This window comes from Argentina silus (genome assembly GCF_951799395.1).
Source record: "Argentina silus genome assembly, chromosome: 4".
NCBI lineage: Eukaryota > Metazoa > Chordata > Actinopteri > Argentiniformes > Argentinidae > Argentina > Argentina silus.
The window spans coordinates 5,561,636-5,587,364 of NC_139658.1; the positions used below are offsets into that span (position 1 = coordinate 5,561,636).

The following is a 25,729-nucleotide window of genomic DNA, read 5'->3' on the forward strand; positions in this document are numbered from 1 at the left end:
GACTGAACTGGTTGCTTAGTCATTCTGACAAAATGGCTGTTCTAAACATACAAAACCGAGCCATGCACTCCCTGACCTCTCATCTGTGAATAACAATTAAAGGATTCATATCCTTGAGGGAAAACAAATTCCCTGTCACAAAATACATTGTATTCTAGTATGTTATGGTATTATAAAGCACATTACTTTCGACAACTGGTGTAATGCTACAACTCAACAATGCTCACCAATATCACTATCTGTCAATGATAGCATCAACAATTTCCCAATTGTCTTAATATTATCTACTCAACTACTGCCTCTAAACACACATTATGCTCTGTACAATAAAATGCAGGGCAAATACTGCAACAGTAAAAAAAGAAAATCTGAAGGTCAACAAGTATAAATTTGATGAGCACATTCATACTTTTGGTCAACAACCATACAACTCATAGTACAAATCTATTGACGTAGTTGAATCAGGAGGAGGAACGGAAGCTTACATAGTCTCCTCTCCAATCATACCAGTAAAAGCAAGTAAGAACAAGCCTGACCAAGGGCTTTTGTAGTTATTCTCAGAATAGCCAAGCATGCCAAGTATATCTATTGTGCAGAAACCTTTCTAAGTATTCAAAGTGAACTTCTTAAGCCATGCTACAGTATTATCAGTATTAACAAACAACATGTAAATGCAGAATTGTCTCACTTCAGCATAGCAACAGAATTTCAAAGCAGCTCTCAAAGTAAATTAATGAGACCATCATGATTTGTTTATCCTGCACATTGTGCTGCAAAATTGTTGAGACGACTTTTTAGACCTACGTGCCATAACTGGTTTGTCTAGTAAGATGTTTGCCTGTTTTGCACTACTATATTCTCCATGATTTAGATGAGAAAGAATAAGCACAAGGGAGGATTTCCTCAGTGCCACGACAGGTGTCTCTGATGCTAGTTTTCAGACACCCCAAACATATACTTTTTGACATAAGTCAAGCTTATTAGATACTAAAATGAAACACTTGAATGTTCATTTTACAAAACACAAATAGTTGAAAACTAGTTAGTTGTGGTGGTCTGATTACATTTTCTTTTAAAGTAATTTAAATAAAAGTTTTATAGAGAATACATCTGAAAACATTGAAGAGATAAAGATTAGCTAAGCTAGGACTGGGTAAAACTTCAGCTTTATAATTACAAGTTACCCTATCCTTCCTCGGATCAGTCGTTGAACCAGAAGCAATGGACAAGAGATACCATTGTGCTGTTGGTCTTGTTCTTAGAGAGGCTTTTCTTCCTCTTCCCTCCTCTTGTTGAAGGACGGATGATTTCTTGCATGCCAGCGTTAGATTCAAAAGGCGGCCTTAGAGATTCAAGAGATCAGTATATCAGCATGCAGGCAGACATCAGTGGAAAGATTTTCGGTGATGTCCATTGGCGAGGGGCCTGGGGTGATGTTACCTGGTTAACCTCTTAATGCAAAGAGTCAGAGTTTGTAAAAGGCTTGGTTTACATGTTCACCTAGCAGCCTTACCCCAGTTCCTTTCCAGTGTGTAACCAATCCCATTGCACCCGGCACTGGCAGGTGTGTTTCCTTAGCTGTGATTGGTTGGGCCAGCATGAGAGTCCACTGGGGTATGTGTGTTCATGCATATGACATCAGTTTTACAGTCAAGAACCACGCCCTATATGCACAGCTTCTCTTCCTTGTTTCAAACACACCTTTTCCCCCCTGACCTTAGTTTGTGTTGAAGAGTAAAATCAAAGAACAAAGGGCAGTGGCAAGAAAAGAAACAATATCAGCTGTATTTCCTACTCTTTATTTGTGGAGCATGGTGTGTAGAGGTATGGTTCAATAAAAGTGAATGCTTGAACAGTATCTATATGCCAGATACATTGCCATGTATTCTCTAAAGTCTGCAGGTAAGATGACAGAAGCCCATGGAATAATAGACTAGGATAAAGTGAAGTGACAGAAAAATTGACCTAGTGTCACCTGAGAGTTTAAGAGCCCCAAGCTTAAGTTTAGGCAGGTACAGACGAGTAATAGCCTACTGAAAGGCAACACAACCTGACAGTTCAGGGCTATCTTGGACTCATCTAATGATACCACTGGTTAACCAACAGTTTACTCTTTGTTCTATTTCATTCATCAGAATTTGTACCACACACTGGTGAAGATACATACTTTAAACAATCAGGTTATTAAGCATTGTTCACAATCAAGTAATGGCAACCGAATGGCAACACAATAAGGACATTCTGACCAATTGTGACAAAAACTCATAATACTTGCAACAATATAGAGTATAGAACAATATAGAATTTCCCCCACAGTCAGACAGTTGAAAATACACAGACAGACAGGTTTGAAATGCTAAATAATACAATGATGAAAATAATAATAATAATTCATAATAATAACATATATGGCCTGAGCCTGTACATATTTCCATTGCCCCGAAGTTATGACACATGGCTCATCTTGTGGACATAACACCTTGTATTAGCTCATATAGTACATTTAGATATTTGACATCAAACTTTCTTGTCCACTGTATAAAGGGCAAAAGGTTTGAGAACTTCCATTTGGTGTGTGTTCATCAGACCAGGCATAAGGGAATCACAGGACACATGCACCCCAGCAACCAGGTTCTGCTCCGACTTGCACTCCCAGTTAATTGGGCCCAAAGGGATGTTTGTGTGCCAGGCTGGGCGATGCTGGGGGTTCAAGTGGCTATCCCAAGAGCCCCATAAGAGCAGATGCATCTGTGAAGCACAGAAGCAACCAAACAAGCCAATTACTGCTTCACCTTCCTACTGAAGACACCTGCCATGCTATAGTCATACAATGGGGAAAGTGTTACTAAAACATATGAATAGAATGTCAATCCCATAAACCATGTCAGATGCCTGCTTGTTTATTTCTATAAGGGAGACTGCAGTGAGTGACAGATGACATAGCTAAGTGAGGGGTTAAGATGAACTGGTACACAGAGACAGACCCCGTGGGGATGGGGAGCACAGGGAGTCTTGTTACGGCTGTGTTACCATGGGTACCAAGGCACACAAACATACTGCACTGAAGGTACTCTTATCCCTGATGTTGTTTCATCACTTCCTTGTTAAAGAGACATAAGATATTAACAAATATTGTGTCATTGACATGGTTTGCACAACATGTCCATGAAGTACAAGCATCTATACATTATATTGTATAAGATGATAGGTCATTGAGAACAAGCACAAGCTGTCTGTTAAGGGACCATATGGTCTGTTAAAAAAGTATGATGTAAATGTGAGCTAGTGGGTGGGGACTGGTATCAGCTCTTTCAATACTTCTATACTGTTTGCTTATTTAAGCATTTTCATAAGCTCTGATCTTTTTATTATCATTTTACAATGCAGTTATTTGTTTTGAGAACTGAAAGAGGAAGATAGAGGGAATGAGAGCACAGTGCAGGAAAGAGGGAGAGGTGAGTTTTAAGAGGATGGAGAGAATAAGGGAGTGATGGGGGAAGGGCAGACAAGGAGGGAGCTTGTTTTTTTTGGGTTGTCATGCAGGCCTTCTGTTATGACATGGTTAGAACCTGTATGAGTCTAGGCAAAGTCAAATTAATTCAGGCCTAATGACAACTTGTCTGCAGAGGACAAGAGTTTTCTCGTCTGGCTAGTTGCATAGACATGCAGTGTGAGAGAGAATAAGGCCCACAGTCTCTCAGGTGCCCTTGATTAAAAAATGTTCATGGCTCACGAAATATACATTATTTCCTATTCCCTAAAGGTAACATTGACCAACAGTCACTTACTGCCTCCAATGCATTGGGGGCAGTGTGCAATAAAGAGGGGTTTTGTTGGTGGAGTGAGAAAAGTAACACACGGAAGAAGGAAGCAACGCTCTGCCACGCCCCCTAGTGAGTTTTTCGCATAAGTCACCGGTGAAACTGTCCTTCTACTCACCTTGAATTTACTCTTTATTTTAAGGTAAGTGAGAACATCCACCTGTGTTCAGTGAGAAATGTGTTATTTTGTTTTAGTAACCGCTTTAAAAACACTGTGAGTTGCCCTTCGACATTTTACACAACTTTCTCCAGTGCGTATCCGCTAGCCAGTCTAGCATAGCTAGTCAAATCACACCCACGTTGATCTCAACAATGATGTTGCTAAATTATGTGCATTTGACTTGATAAAATACATTGCTGTTTGGCATTTCAGAGAGGAAACATTATTCCTTGATCTCGATCTTATGTGGCTACTATATTCGGCTTCACATATTGAGTTGTGAAATGCGTTGTAAATCACATGTGTTCAATTCCTGTACATTTTGATATGCCAGCTGGGCCTGGCTAATGTCAAATTACACAAAAACATTCGTATTTCGAGAGATATTCCATGGGGGCGGATTAATAGGGGATCTCATGCCAAGCAAATCCCGCTAGAATCAATTTATGTATGTCGTTGTGATACATATCTACAGTATGTATAATACAATATGTAATATACAATGTCAGGCAACACTTGACTTAAAAAATTAATGAACCGTCCAGTTTAATATTTTTTCAGCTAGCTAGATACTGAGTATGACTGTTTTTGACTTCACAGATGCCTAATTACTGCAGTATACTGTCATGTGACTAAGCAGATTCAAATCTGTAGTTCATAATCCAATTAAGCTGCTAACCTGTTACAACCACTATAAACTCGCAACCAGGATATTGTTCGGGGAAGGATTAATTAGTAAACAAATCTTGTATTTGATTCTGTTTCTCTTTCAAGGTACCATGTCTATCCTCAAGATCCATGCCCGTGAGATCTTTGATTCCCGTGGAAACCCCACTGTGGAGGTTGACCTCTACACTGACAAAGGTAAGTCCTGCTATTGGCATGACAGAATGTGGTAGGACAATGGTAAACACTAGCTCATTTTAACCCCATCTCAAGTAAATCACAAGACCTTTATTTTAGATGATTGATAAGAACCAAGTCAGGTTAATATTCTCCAACAACAAATTGTACTTTTAGAGGTCTTCCCCCAGGTGTTTTTGTTTTCCCTGTTTATAATGACACAAATGATTTGTCTTTCTTTTCACTTGTGTCTCCATCTCTCAGGTCTATTCAGAGCAGCTGTACCCAGTGGTGCTTCCACTGGCATCTACGAGGCCTTGGAGCTCAGGGATAATGACAAGTCACGTTACCTTGGGAAAGGTGTGTAAATGAAAATTTATTATCCTATGTAGTATAATGAAGTGAAATAATTGTGACGCTAACCAATTTTTAAGGATACAGATTTTTTCTATAAACTTGTATAGTGTTATGGCACAGAACTCCAAAACAAGTGCATGACTACATGTTCAGAGGTTTGATGCCATCTGCGTTCTGTCTTCCCTGCTATCACCATTCTCTGCTATCTCCCTTTCCCTTTCCCTCTCCCTCTCCCTTTCCCTTTCTGTTAGGTATGGAAAAGGCTGTTAAGTGAGTTAGGGAGTTTGTGTCATCAGGTAATTTGATTGCAAGGTGAACAAGACCATAGCACAATCAATGCAATAACTAAACACTTGTGATTGGAAATTGGAATTTTGGCGTCTGATAATTGACACAGGTAGGATTGCTAGACAAATGCTAGAATGTAGCATGTGAATTGCAGCGACTGAAAAAGTCAGCCTTGTATTCTAACTAAGCATGGCACCTTGTTGATTATAATTTACTGAATGTACAGTATATTTGGAGCAGTGAAATGTCCATCGCATACAGGCATGAGTGCCTCACTGAGATTTAGTCATCTATGAATGTTAGATGTCGAATTTAGATGTCTCTTCTGCAGAGCACATGTGATGAAAACAGTAGGTTGTGTGTTGTTGATCGTGGTAATGTTCATGGCACAAATTAGAGTCAGTCAGATTTTCATTTTCTCTCTCACATGTACGCATCCTTGTGCATGAATTTAACCCTTAATCGTCACAGGAGATTTTGCGTAATACACCAAGCCAGCTTTGATATGAGCCTGATCATGAACAAACTATACCATGAATTGATTGTTTGTGGTCGACTTTTGTGGACCAACCGTTTTTCCTCTGTCTGAAAAATAATACTTGATGTTTTATAGAGGTAATACAAGGGTTTTGTTCATTGCTGCCCCACTCTCTCTTACTCAGTGTTTGATTAGTAATGTTTCCCCTGTCCTTGCAGGCGTCTCAAAAGCAGTGGAAAATATTAATTCAACTCTTGCACCTGCACTTGTTGGTCAGGTAGGAACATTTAACACTTTCTCCATGTTAATTTGTAATATTCCGTCCACTCATCTTATCCTCTTTTTGGCAAAGGTCCACTCCACTTACCTAGCCTCTAGTCACTCAGTTTAAATGCATTATGTGTTGTTTTGATGTCTGCCTCCCTCAAAGGTCACTAAGCATACCAGCCACTCTTTTTCTTTTCCCCATCTTAGGATGTGTCTGTTGTTGAGCAGGAGAAAATTGACCAGATGATGCTTGACATGGATGGCACAGAAAACAAGTGTGAGTTACGAATACGAATACATACTGTATCTCCAGACATGTGTCTAGTTGAAGTATTTCTTTTTGAACAGTTACCCTTGTTTATGAATGCTGTTTACTTTTTGACACACCATCAGCTAAGTTTGGAGCAAACGCTATTCTGGGTGTGTCCCTGGCTGTGTGCAAAGCTGGTGCAGCAGAAAAAGGAGTCCCCCTGTATCGTCACATTGCTGACCTTGCTGGGAACCCAGAGGTCATCTTGCCTGTGCCGGTCAGTCATAATGAATTACCTACTGCATATATCCAGCAGTGTCTAGTGTCAGAAATAGACTTCCTTCTTCTTTTAAAATATCAAATGTTCAATCTTGAATTTCTTATTTTACAGGCCTTCAATGTGATCAATGGTGGATCTCATGCAGGTAACAAGCTTGCCATGCAGGAGTTCATGATCCTGCCTGTGGGTGCCAGCACCTTCAAGGAGGCCATGCGTATGGGAGCTGAGGTCTACCACAACCTCAAGAATGTAATCAAGAAGAAGTATGGCCAGGATGCCACCAATGTGGGTGATGAGGGCGGCTTCGCTCCCAACATTCTGGAGAACCAAGAAGGTATAACTCAAAAGTGATCACACGGTGTTTGGAGACTGGGAAGAAATACATTGTCTAAATGCTGTTTTATTCAGACTTAAAACCAAAAAAGATAAACATGGTTATTCTCAACACAAACCATATCAAACCATATTTTCCATCAGCTTAATATTTCATTTTGGTTGTTTTCCATAGCTTTGGAGCTCATAAAGGAGGCCGTCAGCAAAGCTGGATACACCGAAGAGATTGTTATTGGCATGGATGTTGCAGCCTCTGAATTCTACAGAGACGGAAAATACGATTTGGACTTCAAGTCCCCCGATGACCCAAGCCGTTACATCTCACCTGATGAGCTGGCAGACCTTTACAAGAGCTTTGTCAAGGATTACCCAGGTATCTGTCCTCAACTCCCTCTTTTTAACTGCCTCCATACACTTCAATAGAGAGGGGGATACGAGTTAGATATTCTTATGCAGATTTGCCCATGGTAAGACTGATCTGTGTTATCAAAATGAAGAAAAGGTAAGTCCTCTGCCCTTTAGGTAGGGGACCATGATTTTGTGATTAATGTCCCCTTTACGCTGGTTGACAGTGGTGTCCATTGAGGATCCCTTTGACCAGGATGACTGGGAGGCCTGGACCCACTTCACTGGCAGCACTGATATCCAGGTGGTGGGAGATGACCTCACAGTTACCAACCCCAAACGTATCACTAAGGCTGTGGATGACAAGGCCTGCAACTGCCTCCTTCTGAAGGTCAACCAGATTGGATCTGTTACCGAGTCTCTGCAAGCGTAAGTCTTCACCCTAGTGGGTTGTATCAGTTTACATTGTCCCCAATATTACAGCTTTTATTTTATCAATACATGTATTTTATCAATACAGTGCACAGTAATGCAGCCCATTCTGATGTTCAGACATTTCCCCTTTTTTTTTATTTTTATTTTCAACCTTTGCAGGTGTAAGATGGCCCAATCTAATGGCTGGGGAGTGATGGTTAGCCACCGCTCTGGGGAGACAGAAGACACCTTCATTGCTGATCTGGTGGTGGGCTTATGCACTGGACAGGTAAGGGTGTGCCTAAGGAATCACTGTCAGCAGGTTACCTGAGACCTTAAAAAATTGTATGGGCCGAAATGTGTATTTTGATTGCAAAAGAGTAATTTTGCTTACTGATCTCCATTGTTGTTGATACTTGTGTATGTTATTTTATTGCTGTGTTGGTAAGGTTGCCCCTTTTCTTATATTTCCAGATTAAGACTGGTGCACCTTGCCGCTCTGAGCGACTGGCCAAGTATAACCAGCTTCTCAGGTGAGGACCTTTTGTTTATGATCAACTTTATGGTGCATATCTTTGTTCAAAAGTTAAATGCTCAACCGTTTCTCTTCTCTTTTCTTATGACTCACAGAATTGAAGAGGAGTTAGGAGACAAGGCTCGCTTTGCTGGGAAGAACTTCAGGAACCCACTGATTAACTGAGAGCTGAGTGCAGTGTGCACATAATCATGGACACACACACACACACTCAGTTTAGGACACATTCCATTGTTTCTGGAATTAAATTTGTTCCTGAAGCTCTCCTAGTAGTGTTTCATCTTTTATGGTATTAAAGGCGGTTATAATGGAAAATATTCTAAATAATTTTCCAAGACCATGCTGTAGGGTTTTGTTAAGACACATTCCTTAATCAACCTTTGCTGCCCTAGATGAATCAGTTGCTTTTGGAGATTGTAGTTATTACTGTATAACCTGGCACTATTTGTTTGTGTTGTAATCAATTAACTTATACTACTGGTATTCTATTTTAATAGAACAAATTATATTTGAGTAATCAATACATCAGTTTACTAATGATGTACCTGTGGCAGAACTGTAGACAGTTTAATAAACTCATTTGCTTAAACAGCAATTGCAATGTTTCTGTGGAGATGTCTTTTCCTGTTCAAAATATTGTGTAAACTGTTTGATGATATGATAATTGCTGTTTATTTGCGTGTTTATCTGTGTAAATTAGGCTATGCCTCTCATGCATGATGAGTAGATTTGCATGTGACAGTGTAAAAAGAGGGTATTACAAATGTTAATTGTCATTATCTGTTATAATATTTGATCATGATTGTGATAATGCAAACAGTCTGCAATATGCAGTCAGAGCTTGGGAAGATCATTGGCCTACAGGTTGGGATGATTTAGTTATGTAATTCTATTATGTTTTGTTCGATACAGCACAGCCGTTAACAATACTACAACAATATGTATGCGATGCGCTCATCTCTGCTGGTGTCTGGCGTCGATGGGTCGCTGGGGCGTCATTGCTTTGTGGACATTGCAGGATGATCCTATTAACGACCGCGGCACATGCTCAGTTATGTCTACCCCAAGAGGAGAACTTTGAAGGCTGAGCGTGAGGGCTGAGGTCATTGCACAGCTTAGTGGTAGGAAAAAATCGACTCCCGTAGCCTCCATTTTGAATAGTATGAAATAGAGGAATAGCATAGTTTGTATCGACCACTACGCAGTGTCAACATAAGAGGCACCAAAAGAACCTCCGACATGGACGACCTGTTCAGTCCACGAAGGTATTCAAGTTGTCTTATATTGTTGAGAACGTTTACAATGCTGAATTGTAATGTTTACTCTAATTTATGACACACTGGCTAGACTGCTGCTTGGAATGTCAGTGTGGTCATGGAGTTGTTAGCTAGCGAGCTAGCTACATCTCTGCTGCTGCTCGCAACTAACGTCGGCTACGCAAGGAATATACATGTATTCGTTAGCACACATATCTTTGTTATTAGCATTTTAACTAGATAATTGTGAGGACACTCAGTGTATTGTTGACTTTTATGTCATATGTGTCAGATCAGCTGTCATCGATTTGTTCCAATTGTATTTTCTCTCTGTCGATTTGCATTGCTCACTTTAGACTTGCCAGCTAGGTTATATCAACACTCCATTTTGCGATTACATTAGCAAGCCACGTAAATAATCACTGACGACGTGAGATGTTTATGATACATGCTTTAGCAATATTATGTGCAAGCTTGCTAGCTAAAAAGCTCTAAACCTGCAAACGCCGCTCTGTGTTTGTTGATGTTTTGGGAAATTAAGTCAATGTGTGTGATTGATTGATACTCTTTGCTAGGGCCTCTAGTCTCGTTTATGTAATGTTTGGAGGGAATGTAGTAGCCGTTCTGAGATTGGCTCTCAATGATGAATGGGTGGGACTTAATTAAATCACAGCCCAATTGAAATGCCAGATTAAATCTAGGACTAGTAGACTATGTGACATATTTAGGATGAGGGATTAATATTATTGCAACTGCTCATTTACTCATATGCTTGTAACTGATGCTAGAGATAATCTGTTTCATAGGCCTAAATTATGTTATGAGAAGAGATGGACCTTACTGCAGGAAATCTAACGTTATGCCTATGTTTTAGAACCAATATGATATTAAACTGTTTCTGTTTGCTTTGAGGCAATCGATTATGATAATGTTCTGTGTGTTTTATTTGTTCACCTCATGCTTTATGTCTACTCAAACAGTCATACAGGGATTTCCAAAGCCTAGCTAGCACTCAGAGAAAAGGTGATTTCCTGTATATTTTTGGTGGAGTCAGAGGTGGAATGTTGGGCTACTTTGAGTTTTCATTCAATTGACTTATTATGTACTGGTTTATCTTTGTAGCTGAATAAGATAAATCAAGATGAAATTGTTGTTTCTTTAGGAGCCTGAACAGCACACAGGGTGAGATCAGGGTTGGACCAAGTCACCAGGTTAGTCCATGAAATCCCTCAAGCATAATGTCAGAACTCTAATGTATTGGTCTATGACGACCTAACAACCATACTGCACTACTGCTATGTCCGCTATAAGGACCTGACAAAGTTCCCAATGGGATCAAAATGTTGTGTTTATGCATCTCAATAAATCACAGTGGGAAAATATCAGTTGCAGACCTTGCACTTTTATCATCTTTTTTTGTCCAGCACCTGAAAAAGGTGGATGTGGATATTTTAGTTTGATGTCCTATAAGTACTATTGCTTGCTACAATATTGAACCTCAGACTAACTAATGAGCCATATATGTCACCTCTATATCACTGTTATACCCTGGCTCTAACTTTGTTTCGTACTTTTGTCTGTGTGTGCATGATGCAGGCTAAGCTTCCGGAGCTGCAGCCACGCCCAGTGCCCGGTGTGCAGACGCAGACGGAGAATGAGGAGCTGGTGTGGACACCAGGGGTCAATGACTGTGACCTACTTATGTACCTCAGAGCTGCCAGGTTAGTGTCTGCACTCATGACCTGTATCCCTGCAACTTGGTTAAACTATTAAACTCAGTGTCTCTCAGTGTTGCCTAACACTGGGGTTGACAACAAGGTTAGTTTTTATGGTCGCTAACTTGTGTGCATAACATTTGGAAGCCTTCTTTAGTAGCTCCATGAGAATGGTCAAGAGGTGTGGCTGCCGCTAACATAGCCTAGTTGATAATAATCAGTAACTAGGACTGCTACCTCAATGGGAGCATTCCTCATGCTGTAAAAATTTGTTTTGTTATCATCCTGGCTGCAGCCATCCTCATATATTGTGCCTCCTCTCCTCTCTGCTGTTTGAAGGAGCATGGCAGCGTTTGCAGGGATGTGCGACGGTGGTTCCACTGAGGACGGATGTTTAGCAGCTTCTCGTGATGACACTACGCTTAACGCGCTAAACATGGTGAGCAGGAAATATATGGAAATGGAAATATGAAAAATCATACCAAGCTGTATGTAAAGTTACAGGGAAGTGTCTTTCTCTCCAGTTACATGCAAGCCATTATGATGCAGCAAAAGCTCTCCAGCGTCTTGTGAAGAAACCTGTACCCAAGCTGATTGAGAAATGCTGGTCAGAGGATGATGTGGTAAGGCTCCCTTGTTTCCCCAGCCACATAGTATTTCTTTCTTTTGTTTTTTATTTAGGGACTGAGAAATGTGGGCGAAGCTTTCATTAGTGGAACGAAATAAAACACACTGCATTACTTTGAACACATCATGTATTTGGGGAACTGATCATTGATGTTCATTTAATTGTACTCTACACTTGTTTCAATCAACAGAAACGGTTTATCAAAGGCTTGAGACAGTATGGCAAGAATTTCTTTAGGATTCGTAAAGAGCTCCTGCCCAACAAGAAAACGGTAACGGAAACATCTGTTTACATTATATGTCTTATAATATCAATAGCTCTTTGGATATTTTATGCTATACATTACACACTTCAGTCAAGTCAAAATCAGTATCATCATCAGAATCTGCACTCATAGCTGCCCCTTTTAAAATGCCATGTTTTCTCTTGTTGTCAGGGTGAGTTGATCACATTCTACTACCACTGGAAGAAAACACCAGAGGCTGCAGGTACACGGCCCTATCGGCAGCACCGCCGACAGCCATCCTCCCGCAAAGCCAAGACCCGCTCTGCTGCAGCTCCTGTGAATGCCCCCTCCCGATCCCAATCCAGTGAGTGTGATGTACAGAGAGGCCCTCAGAGTGTAAAGTCCTGTCTACTTGTTCAAATGGTCCCATCCATTGGGTCATTAAGATCGTATTTGTCCTCCGTTCCCATCAAGAGGGTCACCATGCAGCTAAATGTTTAGAGATCAGAAACTAACCTTTTATAGACAAGACAGAAACAGCTGTTGTCTCAATTGTAGTCAATCTCTCTCCTCTGCAGTGGACTTGAGCTCAGCCAGTGAGGACGACCTGGATAGTGAGGATAGCGAGCAGGAGATGAAGGGCTATGTCTGTGGTCACTGTGCAACCACCAGTGAGTAAAACTCTCCCCATATATCTACAGTGCCTTTACAGAACAATTTCAAAGATCATTTAGCATCAGTAACTCACACAAGTGGTTCTTTCAGCCTCTAAGGATTGGCATCACGGTGGTAGAGATAACATTCTACTGTGCACGACCTGCCGCATCTACTATAACAAGCATGGCCGCCTGCCACCAGCCCAGAAACCTGCAGACCCTCCCTTTATGTTCAAACCTGTCAAAGAGGAAGAGGAGGAGCAGGGGAAGCACGGCATGAGGACACGACGCAGCCGAGCACCTGTAAGCCTGAGATCACATCCCTCCCTCCTTCTCTCACTACTCCTCACTCATCGTCATCTGCTATCAAAACCTTTTTTCTTTTTACCCTCTTGTTAATTATGTCTAATTTTACTATATATTATTCATGCGATGGAGTCTGTAACCAAATGTGTTTGTTTTGAATACTTACCCTAAGTTTACCTGTATCCAGTTGTCCTCTCTTAGAAGTGGCCACAAGAGGCTCACAGGATCTCCCACCAGTGAGGACCAGCAGTCCAGTAGCCACCCCTCTCCCAGCGGAGCCAGCTCTACGTCTAACGCTTCTAGAACCTCTGGTTCAGACAGCAAGATTGACTCCATAAAGAAGCCCAGCAAGGTACAGTCACACACTTATAAATAAGAGATAGAGACTTTCATCTTGGCTTATGGATTATGGTACACTGAATTTGCCTTTTAGTCAACTTTTGTGTTTTGAGGCACATTTCTATCAAACAACTAAATTGTTGTCCAAATTGTTGACTTGTAGTCAATTACTGTTTAGACCAGCTTCCTCTATATCAATGGAATTATAACTGTAAATTAATGATGTTCCGTCCTCAGAAGATAAAGGAAGAGGCGCCCTTACCAAAGAGTACCAAACGTATGCGGGAGAGTGCAGCTCAGGAGCCAGAGGAGCCTGAGAGAACAACAACTAAAAGGCCCAAGACACAGGTGAGAGAACGACAGCAAGAGAGTCTGAGAAAGAGCCGGAGATAAATAGTATGACACAAGTGAACGATCAGAGAGTAGTCAAAAGTGTGAGACCGGCTCTCAGAGATGCTTTTTGTGCACCATTTTGTTTTTGAGTTTCTCCCCCGTCATAAATGATGATCCACAGCTGAGTGTGTGTATTTATGTTATTCTTCCCAGGAGCAGCAGGAGTCGCGGTCAGATGGAGAGGCTGAGGGCGAGGTGGAGGAGGAGAGCTCGGACAGCCGCAGTGCCAACGATGATGGCAGCAGTGACACCAAAGACATTGATCAGGACAACCGCAGCTCCTCCCCCAGCATCCCCAGCCCTCGCCAGGGCAACGAGAGCGACTCTGACTCTTCGGCCCAACAGAACATCGTCCAAGCAGAGCCCCTGGCCCCTACGGCTGTCCTGAAGGACACACCGACCCTCCAGATACTCCCCCCACAGGCCCCCACCCCCACCCCCGCCACCTCCCCCCAGCCCCAGCAAAGCACTTCACCTGCAGAGTCTGTTCATGGACCCCCCTCCCCGCCAGAGCCCCCCCAGCCAGCCTCTGCTCAGGCTGCTGGCTATCAGACAGGCCCACACAGCCGACCTCAACCACCTTCTCACCCACTGTCTGGCCCCTCGCCCCTCCCTCCCACCTTCCCTTTATCTCCTGCATTTCAAACTCCAGCTTCTGCTGGCTTTCTCCCCTCCCAACCTCCGCCTCCCCATGGCCCTTCGTCTCAAGCTACACAGCGACCCCCTCACTTCTCCAGGGAGCCCCAGTTCTCCCAAACCTCCATTTCTGGGCCCCAAATCAAACCTCCCCCAACCACACCCATCCCACTATCACACAAGCAGCCACCCCACCTCTCTGCTCCCCCTTTCCCCCAGATGCCCTCCAATCTTCCCCCACCCCCAGCACTGAAGCCCCTCAATGCCTTGCCCAACCAACACCCTCCTGGTGCTCCTCCACCCCCCCTCCAGCTCATGCCCCAGTCTCTCCCCATGCCCCAGTCTCTGCCCATGCAGCCTCTCCCACCCCAGCCTCCTGTGCTCACTCATCTGCAGACACTCCCTGGCAGAATGGGCCACCTCTCCCTCCCCTCCACCGCCCCCCTGCACCCTGTCCCCTCTGCTTCTCCATCTACCATTGGTCCTGTCCCTGGTCTCCAGCCCTCTTTCCCCTCTCTCCACCTGCGCCCATCACCTAGCACCCCTATAGGAGGATCACATGTTCAGATTAAAGAGGAGCCGTTAGATGAGTCTGAGGAGGCTGAAAGCCCGCCCCCTCCACCAAGAAGCCCCTCGCCAGAGCCCTCTATTGTGAACATTGCCAGCCATGCCAGCCAGTCAGCACGGTATGTGCAGTATGACATCACAGGTCCTGTAGTATGGGCTTTCCTTATCAAGTTAATTGTGGGCATAGTGTCATTTGATGCATCATGTTTCTCTAATTAATTTGCTGTGGTCACCTTGACAGCTTGTATTTTGTATGTTTACATATTGAACATAGTTGTGCCATTGGAAAATGTGCATTTTGAAAAGATTTGGATGATTCATTTTAGGTTTATCAAACACCTGGACCGTGGCTACAACTCCTGCTCTCGAACAGACCTGTACTTCACTCCCCTTGCTTCTTCTAAGCTGGCCAAGAAGAGAGAGGAGGCAGTGGAGAAGTCCAGGAGAGAGGCTGAGCACAGCGCTCGACAGGAGCGGGAGAAGGACAGGGAGCGAGAGAGGGAGAGAGAGCGAGAGAGGGAGGCAGACAAAAATGCTGTGCGTATTCTGTGCTATTCTTTAGTTATCTTGCATGACTTATCGCCCTCTTTATATCACAGCATTTCACTCATATAAACCACCTGTATGTGGCCTGTCCTGTTCTTACAGAGAGCCTCCAGCTCGTCCCATGACAGTCGTATGAGTGAGCCTCAGATGTCCAGCCAGGTCCACATGCGCTCTTCCTTCGAGCAGCCCCCCACCAGCGTGGCTGCAGTGCCCCCTTACATTGGGCCTGACACACCTGCGCTCCGCACACTCAGCGAGTATGCCCGCCCCCACGTCATGTCCCCCAATAACCGCAACCACCCCTTCTTTGTGTCCCTGAGCCCTGGGGACCCCCTGCTGGCCTACCACATGCCTGGTCTGTACGCTGCCGATCCCGGCATGCGTGAGCGTGAGCACAGGAACCTGAGAGAGAGGGAGCTCCGCGAGAGGATGAAGCCTGGCTTTGAGTGCAAGCCTCCGGAGATGGAAACCCTCCATCCCTCTGCCAACCCCATGGAACACTTTGCCCGACATGGAGCTCTGGCGCTGCCCCACATAGCTGGGCCGCCACACCCCTTCGCCCAGTTCCACCCGGGACTGAACCACCTGGAGCGAGAGAGATTGGCGCTAGCTGGGCCCCAGCTACGCCCAGAACTGAGCTACGCGGAGCGGCTGACCGCAGAGAGGCTTCATGCTGAGAGGATGGCCTCAGTGGCCAACGACCCAGCCGCCAGGCTGCAGATGCTAAATGTGACACCACACCATCACCAGCACTCCCACATCCACTCTCACCTGCACCTGCACCAACAAGACCCGCTCAATCAAGGTGAGGTTGGCTCAGTGATTTCACATCTTTTGATACTTTTTCCTATTCCTATTCCTTATTCTGAATGAGGGTGTATTTTTGTGGGCTTTTTTCCAGGTTCAAGCCCTCACCCTCTAGATCCATTGGCCAACGCACCACGTCTGGCCCGATTCCCCTTCCCTACTGGCCCCATCCCCAACCCTCTACTCAATGATCTACCCCATGATCATGATATGCTGCGCCACCCTTTGTTTGGTGAGTACATTTAACCTTTTACTCTCCATGAGAAGTTGAAAAACTTCAATCAATCTGAATTTTCATCGGTCTGAATTTCCAGTAAATGTGTTTGTCTGTTTGTTCTGGTCTATTTAAGAGAAATCATAATATGTGTAGCTGGCTTAAATGCCTTTTGTATTATGATGTGTGGTCTTTCCTGTTTTCCTGTTTCAGGAGCATACCCCAGAGAACTGCAGGGCCCCATTCCCCAGATGTCTGCTGCCCACCAGCTCCAGGCCATGCATGCCCAGTCGGCAGAGCTGCAGAGGATGGCTATGGAGCAGCAGTGGCTGCATGGACACCACCACCTCCACGGGGGACCTCTGCCTGGACAGGAGGATTACTACAGGTGAGGTGATTATATCCCTGAGAAAACGGAACAAATAATGTATATTTTTACCTGAACAAAATGTATGCCTAAAGCTGCCCTTCACAAGTGGGAATTGGTTAGCACACCACCGCTTGTAAAAGTAACCAAGATAGTTTTGCTAAGGGACTGCCCTTAAACAGTTAGTTTAGAAGTAAGATCATAGTAAGGTTTGAGGTTACAGCAGCACAAGGACAATCCACAGTGCTTGGTGTTTACACACCTCCTGTCAGACTGCAGGCAGCTAGGAAGATGCATACTGCACTCAGGTAACCGTATACCTATCTGCTATCTCCCTCCCAACAATCTTGCTATAAACCTAAACCTTTTAGTGTTGTTGTTGTTGTTGTTGATAAGCTGTCTCCCTGGTTACTGTTACTACATGCAATGCCACATTGTTTACTCAGAATGGTGGAAGAGCCAATTCCCACTTTCAGAGGGCAGCTTTAAGGGAGTTACTATTTTGATGTGTATATCTTATTATTATTATTATTATTATTATTATTATTATTATTATTGATACAAAGAAATAACTGGACAGTGTTTGATCAGAATGATAGTATCTTGTTTTTGTTCAACAGCCGTCTGAAAAAAGAAGGTGACAAGCCATCGTGAGACACTGGACGGTGTGAGGATACCTGATGAGGATTTGGTCATGAGAATACCAGAGAGATAGTATACTGTCTACTTTTGGCATTATAAGAGAACTAATCTTAGTGTATCTTTTTTATTTGTTTTAATATAATTCAAAAAAGAATCTTTGTGGATCTCTGTTTGTTTGTCAGCACTAAGGGATAGTTCACCCAAAATCAAAGTTTTATCAGGCATTTTTATACTTTCAAAGTTAAGCTGTGTCTGTAGCGGGATGTACACTAAATGTGGTGTAACATATGGCTCACAGGTTTTAAAAAAGTGGGGAACTATGATTTTGAGGTGAACTGCCCCTTTATATTCTAAGCAATCTAACTGATCTCCTTGTACAGAATGGCATTTTACTAAGATGTTTGGATGATTGACTGTAATAACCTTGCATGACTGTTTCCCTTCTGTTTTCTTCACACTAGAGTAGTGACTTGTTTATTTGTGTTTAGGCAGAGTAGAAAAAAGCATAGTAGACATCAATTTTATTCTAAGAATATTTGTCTAAAACCCTAAAGTTTTATATTTCAAGATATGTTTTCACAATTTAACCTAAGCTCTGACACAGTATACATTTTTGAGATTGTAAATAATATATGTTCAATATTATAGATTATTAACTATGATTATTATTAATATTAGGTGTGAATTCTTGACTTGCAAGCTGGCACAATTAAGTTAAATTATTTACCTATACAGTATACAGCGTTATAAAGTGAGATGGTAAATTGCAGTATCACTTTTGTCACCCCAGACAGAAAATGGTGTTGAACAGTGGATCCAGATAGTACTATTGTTTTGTTTAGACAGAACAGAAAAAGCATTTAAACCTTGGCATCCCTATTGAAAAAATCCTGTTTGAATATTTATGTGAAATAATATGAAAAAATGTATTCATTGCATATTTATTTGAATAAATAAATACTTCTGCAATAACTTTCAGCTCTGTTGTTTTACTGTGTCCAGTATGCTCTGCTCAGGGGAATTAATGTGTATACTGCTAGCTACTAGCTGTGCTGCTGATCACCACAGCTTTAGGGAAGTGTTGTGGTAACAGCATTTGCCCGATAGAGGGCAGACCTTGCACTTCCTCAGTCATATTACAGTATGCTCTTCAGTGGCATGATCTCTAGGCCCTCCTGAAAGGAGGCTTGCACTCATACAATTGGAACCAGATTCCTTTCTCTGGGTATATCAAATCCCAAGCCATGTGTCATGTAGAAGTATTGACCCACATCCAGACTGTTTTCATTGCAAAGAAAGTGGACATTGAGAGGAAAGGATTTATTTTTCCTTTTATTGTGATCACAAAAAGCATTCTAAACAGCATATTGTTATTCATCAACTTGTATTCACATTATAACCAAACACTATTCAGGCCTATTCAACATGAACTATGTAAGAATTGTGTAAGGTGAAGAATGATAACAGTTTATAGATAATTGCATAGTCCATATGATGCCAATGTCTTGGTTTTCCCCCCAAATGGAGCCTTTTAAAGAGCAGTTCCGTCATAGCAAGTTTACTCAACATAACACAGCTTTGGAAGTACACTCGAACATGCAGGTCAATGTGTTGCACACCAAGATGAGTGCAGACCTTGAGTTATCATATTAAATGTTTTACATTTCTCTCTTTAGAAAGCATGACAAAGCAAATACATACAGTATCTTTTCTTAAAACATCCACATAAACCTGCCTGACATCTCCAACTTGCACTTCTGACTGACACATCAATTTCCTCCACAAAGACGTTCCACAACAAACTGCATTTCTTTTGCTTCTCATCTATCACAAATTGGCACTCTGTTATTGTTGAAATCATACTGTTAAACGGCTGACATGCAAATGTATAAGCATACAAGACCAACATATATGAAACACCCACCCATGATAGCACTGCTGTTTAGTGACATACTGTTTACTACCTCTCCATTATGGTCCACATCAACCTCCATTCACACAGAAAAGTTTAGCCCTGCTAAAATGTGTTTTAAATGCTACTTGAGAAATGTTTGCATATAAAATATACAATCACTAACTTAGAAAATTATTGAATCACTGTTGAATATGTATAGAAGTATCTATTTAATATGAAAATGGTGTAAAACCTAATTGACCATAGAAGAAGCCTCAGGTTGAACATTCTATAACTGATATATATATATATATATATATATATATATATATATATATATATATATATATATATATATATATAGTATTGCCAAGTCATAACATAACAGTGTTATATATAAGTTATATATATAACATATATATAACACTATGTTATGACTTGGCAATACTACTCAGATATAGATGATAGTTAGTGTTACACTGTATGAAACTCCTTTGACAATGGCCCCAAGTGAAAATGTCTGGAAAAGATTCCTCTACAGGCAGGCTACATATCATGGATCATCTTCAGTTGATTCCTTCTTCTTCACGTACCTCCGCAAGTACTGGATTGCAGATATTGCACTCACGTTTGCCAGCAGAGCTGAACAGTATTTCAAGGAAAATTATTCACAAAATCTGGGACTACACAAAAAAAATGTTTACAAATAAAAAACCCTGAAAATAAACATCCAGTATTCCATATTTAGTTTTATAGATACTAAATATAACTGGTATTAAGACCTTGGGATTTGTCATTCATGACAATGGAATGTCACATTTGTAATTTCATGGATTCCAAGGATTTACCTGCTTTCCATGTGTCTGCTGCCCCTGGATCAGAAGACTTCAGTACCCAGGAGGCAAAGGCAATGCAGACTAGGCACATATCTGATTGTTTCAATGTGAAGAGGATCCCATCTCTCTCTACAGGATGGATAAATGCAATTAGCCAACTTAAATATATTGATTGATTTATTGTTATTAATACAATGAATAATCTCAGTGCGCTGAATTGCACTTACTTGATAATGAGACAGTTGTCTGTAGGTTTTTAAATTTCCTCTGTTGCTCTGCAAGTTCTTTGAATATCTGGTGTCCAAGGTGAATTATCTTAGGAGGAGGCGGAGTGACTGTTCCCTCTTTGACAACTGAACTGGCTTGGTTGCTGGTCTTAATGGGCAGTGTGGCCCTCTGAGCCACAGCCGGAAACACCCAGGCACCAGAACTTCTACACCAGCTGCTGCCCTTCCCTGGGAAGCAGATTCTCCTCAGGGAGAACAGACTTGTCCAGTTCCTTCTCCAGCCACTCTGACTGAACAGGTTTGGGTACCCATCTGGGGCTGCAGAGGAAGATACAGCATCTTTGGCCTGGATGTCAGAGCGAGTCACCACTCGGATAGGGGAGCTGTCATCCTCCTCTTCTGATTCTGCATATGTGTCTTGTGGAAAGAAAAGCTCATCCAATTCTGGGAATGTGAGGTCTGTAGCTTTAGAGCGTGAGCAGGAGAAGATAGGAACCGTTTCTCCATCACTGAACTGGGATCGCTGGACCAGGGGAGGGAATATCATTCCTGTGTCATATTTAGAGAGAGAGTAGTCATAGGTTTCAGAATCTGGGTAGCTTTGCGAGTCATAGACAGAGACAACTGCCCTGGAGTTATCAATTGGCTCATCTTCTTCGAAAAGGTACTCAAATACCTCTGGGAAGGAGATGTTATAGGGCTCATGCAGTATGTCTCTGTTGGGTAAAATTGGGGAGGGTGTTCTTGTGATTCCATCATTCACTTCAAGAAAGGGATTTTCCTCAAAGCAGTTGCTAAGAAATAAGCTCCTTCCTGCCTCCTCGATTATTGACTGCAGATGTATGTCATTAAGCTGTATCTCCACCTCCAGAGCTTTTATATTGCGCATACTTTTGCTTTTTGTCATACCTTTTAGGCATGTAACTTCCTCTGAGAGGAGGGTATTTAGGATTATTTCATCGGAGCACTGCATTGAAAGCTCACAGTCAAAATGAGTCTCCAAACCAATAGGGTTAATTTCCTCATCTTGTAAGGCTCCTCCACCTGTTAGGCAGGGAGACTCATCTGTTGTTTGACTTTGCTGTTTTAACTCCTGAGGCTCAGGGCTGGGATCTGTGCTGGTTCCGATAAACTGAAGATACTCTTCATCAAAATCTGAGAAGGTAGAGAACTCACAACTAGAGCGGTCTGGCTTGGAGTCGTCAATGTGTGTGAAATAGTCTGAGTCTGTCCCATCTGATGTGTCCCCCAGAGTGCTGTCTGGTAAAAGGAATTCTGCTGTATCAACCAAGGAGCTGTTCTGCATATGGGCATCTTTGACATCCGCCTGTGCACTTGCAGTTGCCTGAGGATCATGCGCCCCACTTGTGGGAGATGGACTTCTGGCTACACGAAGCTGCAGGATGTCCTTTATTGTTAACTTTTCCATTTCATCCCAAAAAGCAGAGATGGCGTACACTGGGCGAGTGGAGTCCAATGCATTAATACATGTTTCAGGGCTTTCTGTCATGGGGCTAGGTGTTTCTGTTACATGGAGAGAAGGAGGAGAAGGTTCAGCCTTTGCTAAATGCTCAAAGTCTGTAAGCGGCTTGTCAGTTTTGTGTGCTGGTGTCTCAGAAGTCATGTGGGAGAGAGAACTGTGCTTGGAATCAACAGCCATGGAGCTGTCCTCTGGCATTATGGGGTTGCTGTGACCAGTAATTGGAAATGTTTTGGCAGGCTCAAGGTAAGCCTGGTCAGCTGTGATTTCATAACCATCACATTGCTGTGGCATGGGGCAATTAAAGCAGTCGCTCTCAGATGATGGCTGTAAATTAGCTCTAGCAATTTCTAGGGGCAGTGAACTACCAGAAGCAGAGGGAGTGGAAACTATGCTGCTGGATATAGTGCTAATATGTGCATCCTCTGAACACATGGCATGAGAAAGAAGTGTAGTTGGTGAAATGTTACATTGTGCATCGTGATGTGGAAACAATTTGATATTCATATTATGTATAATGCTGAGGCAGTCTTGATTTAAATGTTGAGTTTCCTCTGCAGACTCTGTGGCAGAGATATAGTCATCAGAATCATAGCTGGTACTGGAGAAGAATTCCACATCATCTTTTAACTCCTCAGACTCGGGATCTCTCTGTATAAATCCCATGTCATGCAGTGTGGTTGCTGGGGGGTTTACTGCCTTTTCTAAGCAAACAGCTGAGCTGTATTTTTCATATTTCTCATTGTCCATAGAAGTCTCTTGGACAAGTGCTTCGGAAGAATCAGACCTCTCCAAGGGCAAATCTAGAGAGAAATTGTCTTCCTCACCAAATGGTGGGGGATCTGAAGAGAGACTTCTATGAGAATTATCATTTGATATATGAGCATTCGGCAGTGCTATTGAGTTATGGCATGCTTGTGTAAAGTCGTTTATGTCCACCTGTCCCTCTGATTCAGTAATTCCGTCTCTCTCTAACTCAGAGCCGCTCTCTGGGGGAGGATCCTGCCCCTCTGATGTGCTGCCCCTGTGGACAGAGTTTCTACAAGGTTGTTTTTTTCTTCTTTTTTTTTTGGCCGAGGGCATAGAACGCACCCGCTGTGGCATCTGACTATCATTCACAGTCACAAACCAGCGCTCTTTCTCTCTCCTAGGTGCCTCACTGCTGTCTCTCTCACATGCCGCTGTGTCTGTATGGCACTTCTGCTCTATGTTGATGGTGGATCCTAAGGCTGCTGAACATGGATCATTTGTTGATAGAGTGATCAATTGCTGTGCTCTAAGTGTATGATCATTTGCTGTGCTCTTCTTCATCGTATCTGTGACCTTGTCAGCAGTCTCCTCTGGGCCTATTAACTCTGTGGTGAGCTTGTTTCCCCCAGAGCATTTTGCATTTATGCCTGATGCCCTCTGTGTCTCAGGGGAATTTTCAGAGACCCCACTCAGGAGAGCAACACCCTCCTCAGCTAAGCTTGATTGGTCATCCAATTGTATTGCCTCAGTGCCACTCTGACAAATCTGCATGGGCAGGTCTGTGAAGCTAGCATAGCCCCCTTCTGCCTCTCTGGATTCCTCAGCAATTGTGTGAGATGGGGCGTCGTTTGGAGCAGTGCTCTGCTGTAGCTCATGTTGGCCAGTGTCTGGGGCTGGACACACTGGATTCTCAATGTCCTCTGAGTCACTTAGACTGGAGTCATCCAGACCTGCAAGAGCAGGCTGCTGGAGACAGCATTCCTCACTCTCCTCATAGAACTCTTCCCAGTCACGCTCTGCAATGTGCACACTGTGGTCTAAGTCATCCATGGTGACCAAGATCCCTTTACATGCTGTTGCATCTGAAAACAGGTCAACAACATTTAGAATGATTTACTTATTCTTTCTGGCAGAATCATCAGTGTGCATGCAAAATGTGAGTCGTCTATGTTGCTATGGTACAGTATATCAATTATGAAATATAAAAATATATACGTTTTACTGCTTTCTAGAAGACATGCTAGATATGATTTATGATATCTTATGATGCATATTTATTATTCCTTTTTTAAATATATTGATTTGTAAAGATGGTGCTCTCCAAATGATGTGAACTAATTACCTCAGTACATGTATTCTAGATTATGTTCTTCAAACAGTTGTTTACAAACTAGACCCTTATGCCATGTCAATGCACAAAACTGTGTGAATCTGTCTTAGTTGTGATCACCTCGTCTCTTTTTGAATGGAAAACTTTACCCTCAATAGTACCTTGTGGAAATCCTGCACACAGCAGATCAGCTCATGTAAAAAAGCTGTGGAGTAACATGCGTCAGAGGAACAGAGTTGTTCTGTAACAGACCCCAAAATACTCTGTGGCATTACTCCTAGAAAACAGGTCATGTGGTCTGATATGCCCACCTACACCATCACAACAGGCTCAGTTAACCAGAGGCACTATGTTGAATACTAATTCTAAAAGCAATGCTAAAAGCTTTAGTATGAGACATCATTCACTCATACAGTATATTTCACTATCCTCACTCACACTTTCTTCGAAATACTAGTAAGCACTGAAGTTATCCAAATGCAATAGATTATATTTGGTGTTTGCTTACAAAAAGGAAAACATCTATTTTGATCATTGGCTCTGCACTGGAGCTGAGTTTAAAACCAACTATTGAGGTAAACAAGTATGGATACCACTCAACAGATACTGTATTGTGAGACAAAGCAATTAAATCAGCCACATATCAGGTGTCAAAAGTGTGAAAATGAAGTGTTAAGAAGAACAGTACTGCAATGTACTCTTTGACCTCCTCCAGGCAGCAGAAGTTGTTGACAGTAGTTTCCATAAGAGGTCCATAAGAACATCACTATCAGTCAATGAAAGAGATGTCATTATGTGTGTTGTGTGGGGTGTATGCAGGGGTGTAGGAATGGGATCCTACCTGTTGCATAGAGAGAAATTCTCCAGGTTCAACCTTTCAATGCAGTCTCCCTGCAATGACATGGTGTATGTCCTCTTGTGTTCCTCTGTCCTTGCATGTGGGAGTGTGAGGCCTTGATATTCAACCGTTATAAATAGAGCAGTGTGTCTAGTCACATGTAGTGGCCTGTGCATAAACCCTCCCTTCCCAGAAGTGTAACATTTCAGTGCCTGAAATAGAAGTCCTCTGAAGTAGGAAGAGGTAGGATAAATTCTATACTATGTTACATATTACCCAACATAGTAGTAGTAGTAAGTATATTATGTGAAAACAGAAGCTGTGAAATCGAGATGATGTGCAAGTGTCTTTGAAGACAAAGTATTGTGGAACACCAGACATAAGTTAGTATCCTCGTGAACAAAGCATGATAGTAATAGGATGAGGTGATGCAGTGCGATATGAAATGTGTGCACAGAGACTAGATGATCAAATATATTTTTATTTTAGATGAGCATGTGTGGACAGATGCAACAAAGGGGTGCATCAATACGCACACAAGTTGGTTAATATGCAAATGTATGTACATGTCTATGCATACAAGGTACAGAACTATAAAAGAGCTGTGTCTGCTGATAGAAGGTAAGAAAGTGTTATACATGTTTGTGAGGATGTGTCAGAATAAGAGAAGAGAAGTATGCACATGCAGGTTAGGCATGCTCATGT

At 42.4% G+C, this 25,729-nt stretch overlaps 2 protein-coding genes across 2 annotated transcripts; both read left to right on the forward strand.

Annotated features, from left to right (window-relative positions):
* The first annotated feature begins 3,856 nt into the window (after positions 1–3,856).
* Positions 3,857–8,976, forward strand: eno1b (enolase 1b, (alpha)). The gene is made up of 12 exons (XM_083669213.1): positions 3,857–3,963; positions 4,756–4,845; positions 5,089–5,184; positions 6,166–6,224; positions 6,422–6,491; positions 6,608–6,741; positions 6,856–7,078; positions 7,253–7,450; positions 7,650–7,851; positions 8,017–8,125; positions 8,311–8,369; positions 8,467–8,976. Exons 2-12 carry the CDS (start codon positions 4,761–4,763, stop codon positions 8,534–8,536), a joined length of 1,305 nt encoding a protein of 434 aa, XP_083525339.1. The 5' UTR covers positions 3,857–3,963; positions 4,756–4,760; the 3' UTR covers positions 8,537–8,976.
* Positions 8,977–9,502: 526 nt separating this feature from the next.
* On the forward strand, positions 9,503–18,633 carry rereb (arginine-glutamic acid dipeptide (RE) repeats b). Its single transcript, XM_083668257.1, has 17 exons — positions 9,503–9,636; positions 10,790–10,838; positions 11,224–11,348; positions 11,682–11,781; positions 11,867–11,965; positions 12,161–12,241; positions 12,407–12,560; positions 12,775–12,867; positions 12,962–13,155; positions 13,346–13,510; positions 13,735–13,845; positions 14,044–15,212; positions 15,420–15,630; positions 15,742–16,444; positions 16,541–16,678; positions 16,874–17,048; positions 17,648–18,633. Exons 1-17 carry the CDS (start codon positions 9,611–9,613, stop codon positions 17,679–17,681), a joined length of 3,627 nt encoding a protein of 1,208 aa, XP_083524383.1. The 5' UTR covers positions 9,503–9,610; the 3' UTR covers positions 17,682–18,633.
* Positions 18,634–25,729: the final 7,096 nt, after the last annotated feature.

Excerpts from the sequence above, each read along its gene's own strand:
- eno1b (XM_083669213.1), top strand. The coding sequence starts at position 4,761 with ATGTCTATCCTCAAGATCCATGCCCGTGAGATCTTTGATTCCCGTGGA. Across the intron at positions 4,846-5,088 it reads TGACCTCTACACTGACAAAG|GTCTATTCAGAGCAGCTGTA; the intron begins GTAAGTCCTGCT and ends TCCATCTCTCAG. Across the intron at positions 6,742-6,855 it reads AGGTCATCTTGCCTGTGCCG|GCCTTCAATGTGATCAATGG; the intron begins GTCAGTCATAAT and ends CTTATTTTACAG.
- rereb (XM_083668257.1), top strand. The coding sequence starts at position 9,611 with ATGGACGACCTGTTCAGTCCACGAAG. Across the intron at positions 9,637-10,789 it reads GACCTGTTCAGTCCACGAAG|GAGCCTGAACAGCACACAGG; the intron begins GTATTCAAGTTG and ends TTGTTTCTTTAG. Across the intron at positions 11,782-11,866 it reads CGCTTAACGCGCTAAACATG|TTACATGCAAGCCATTATGA; the intron begins GTGAGCAGGAAA and ends CTTTCTCTCCAG.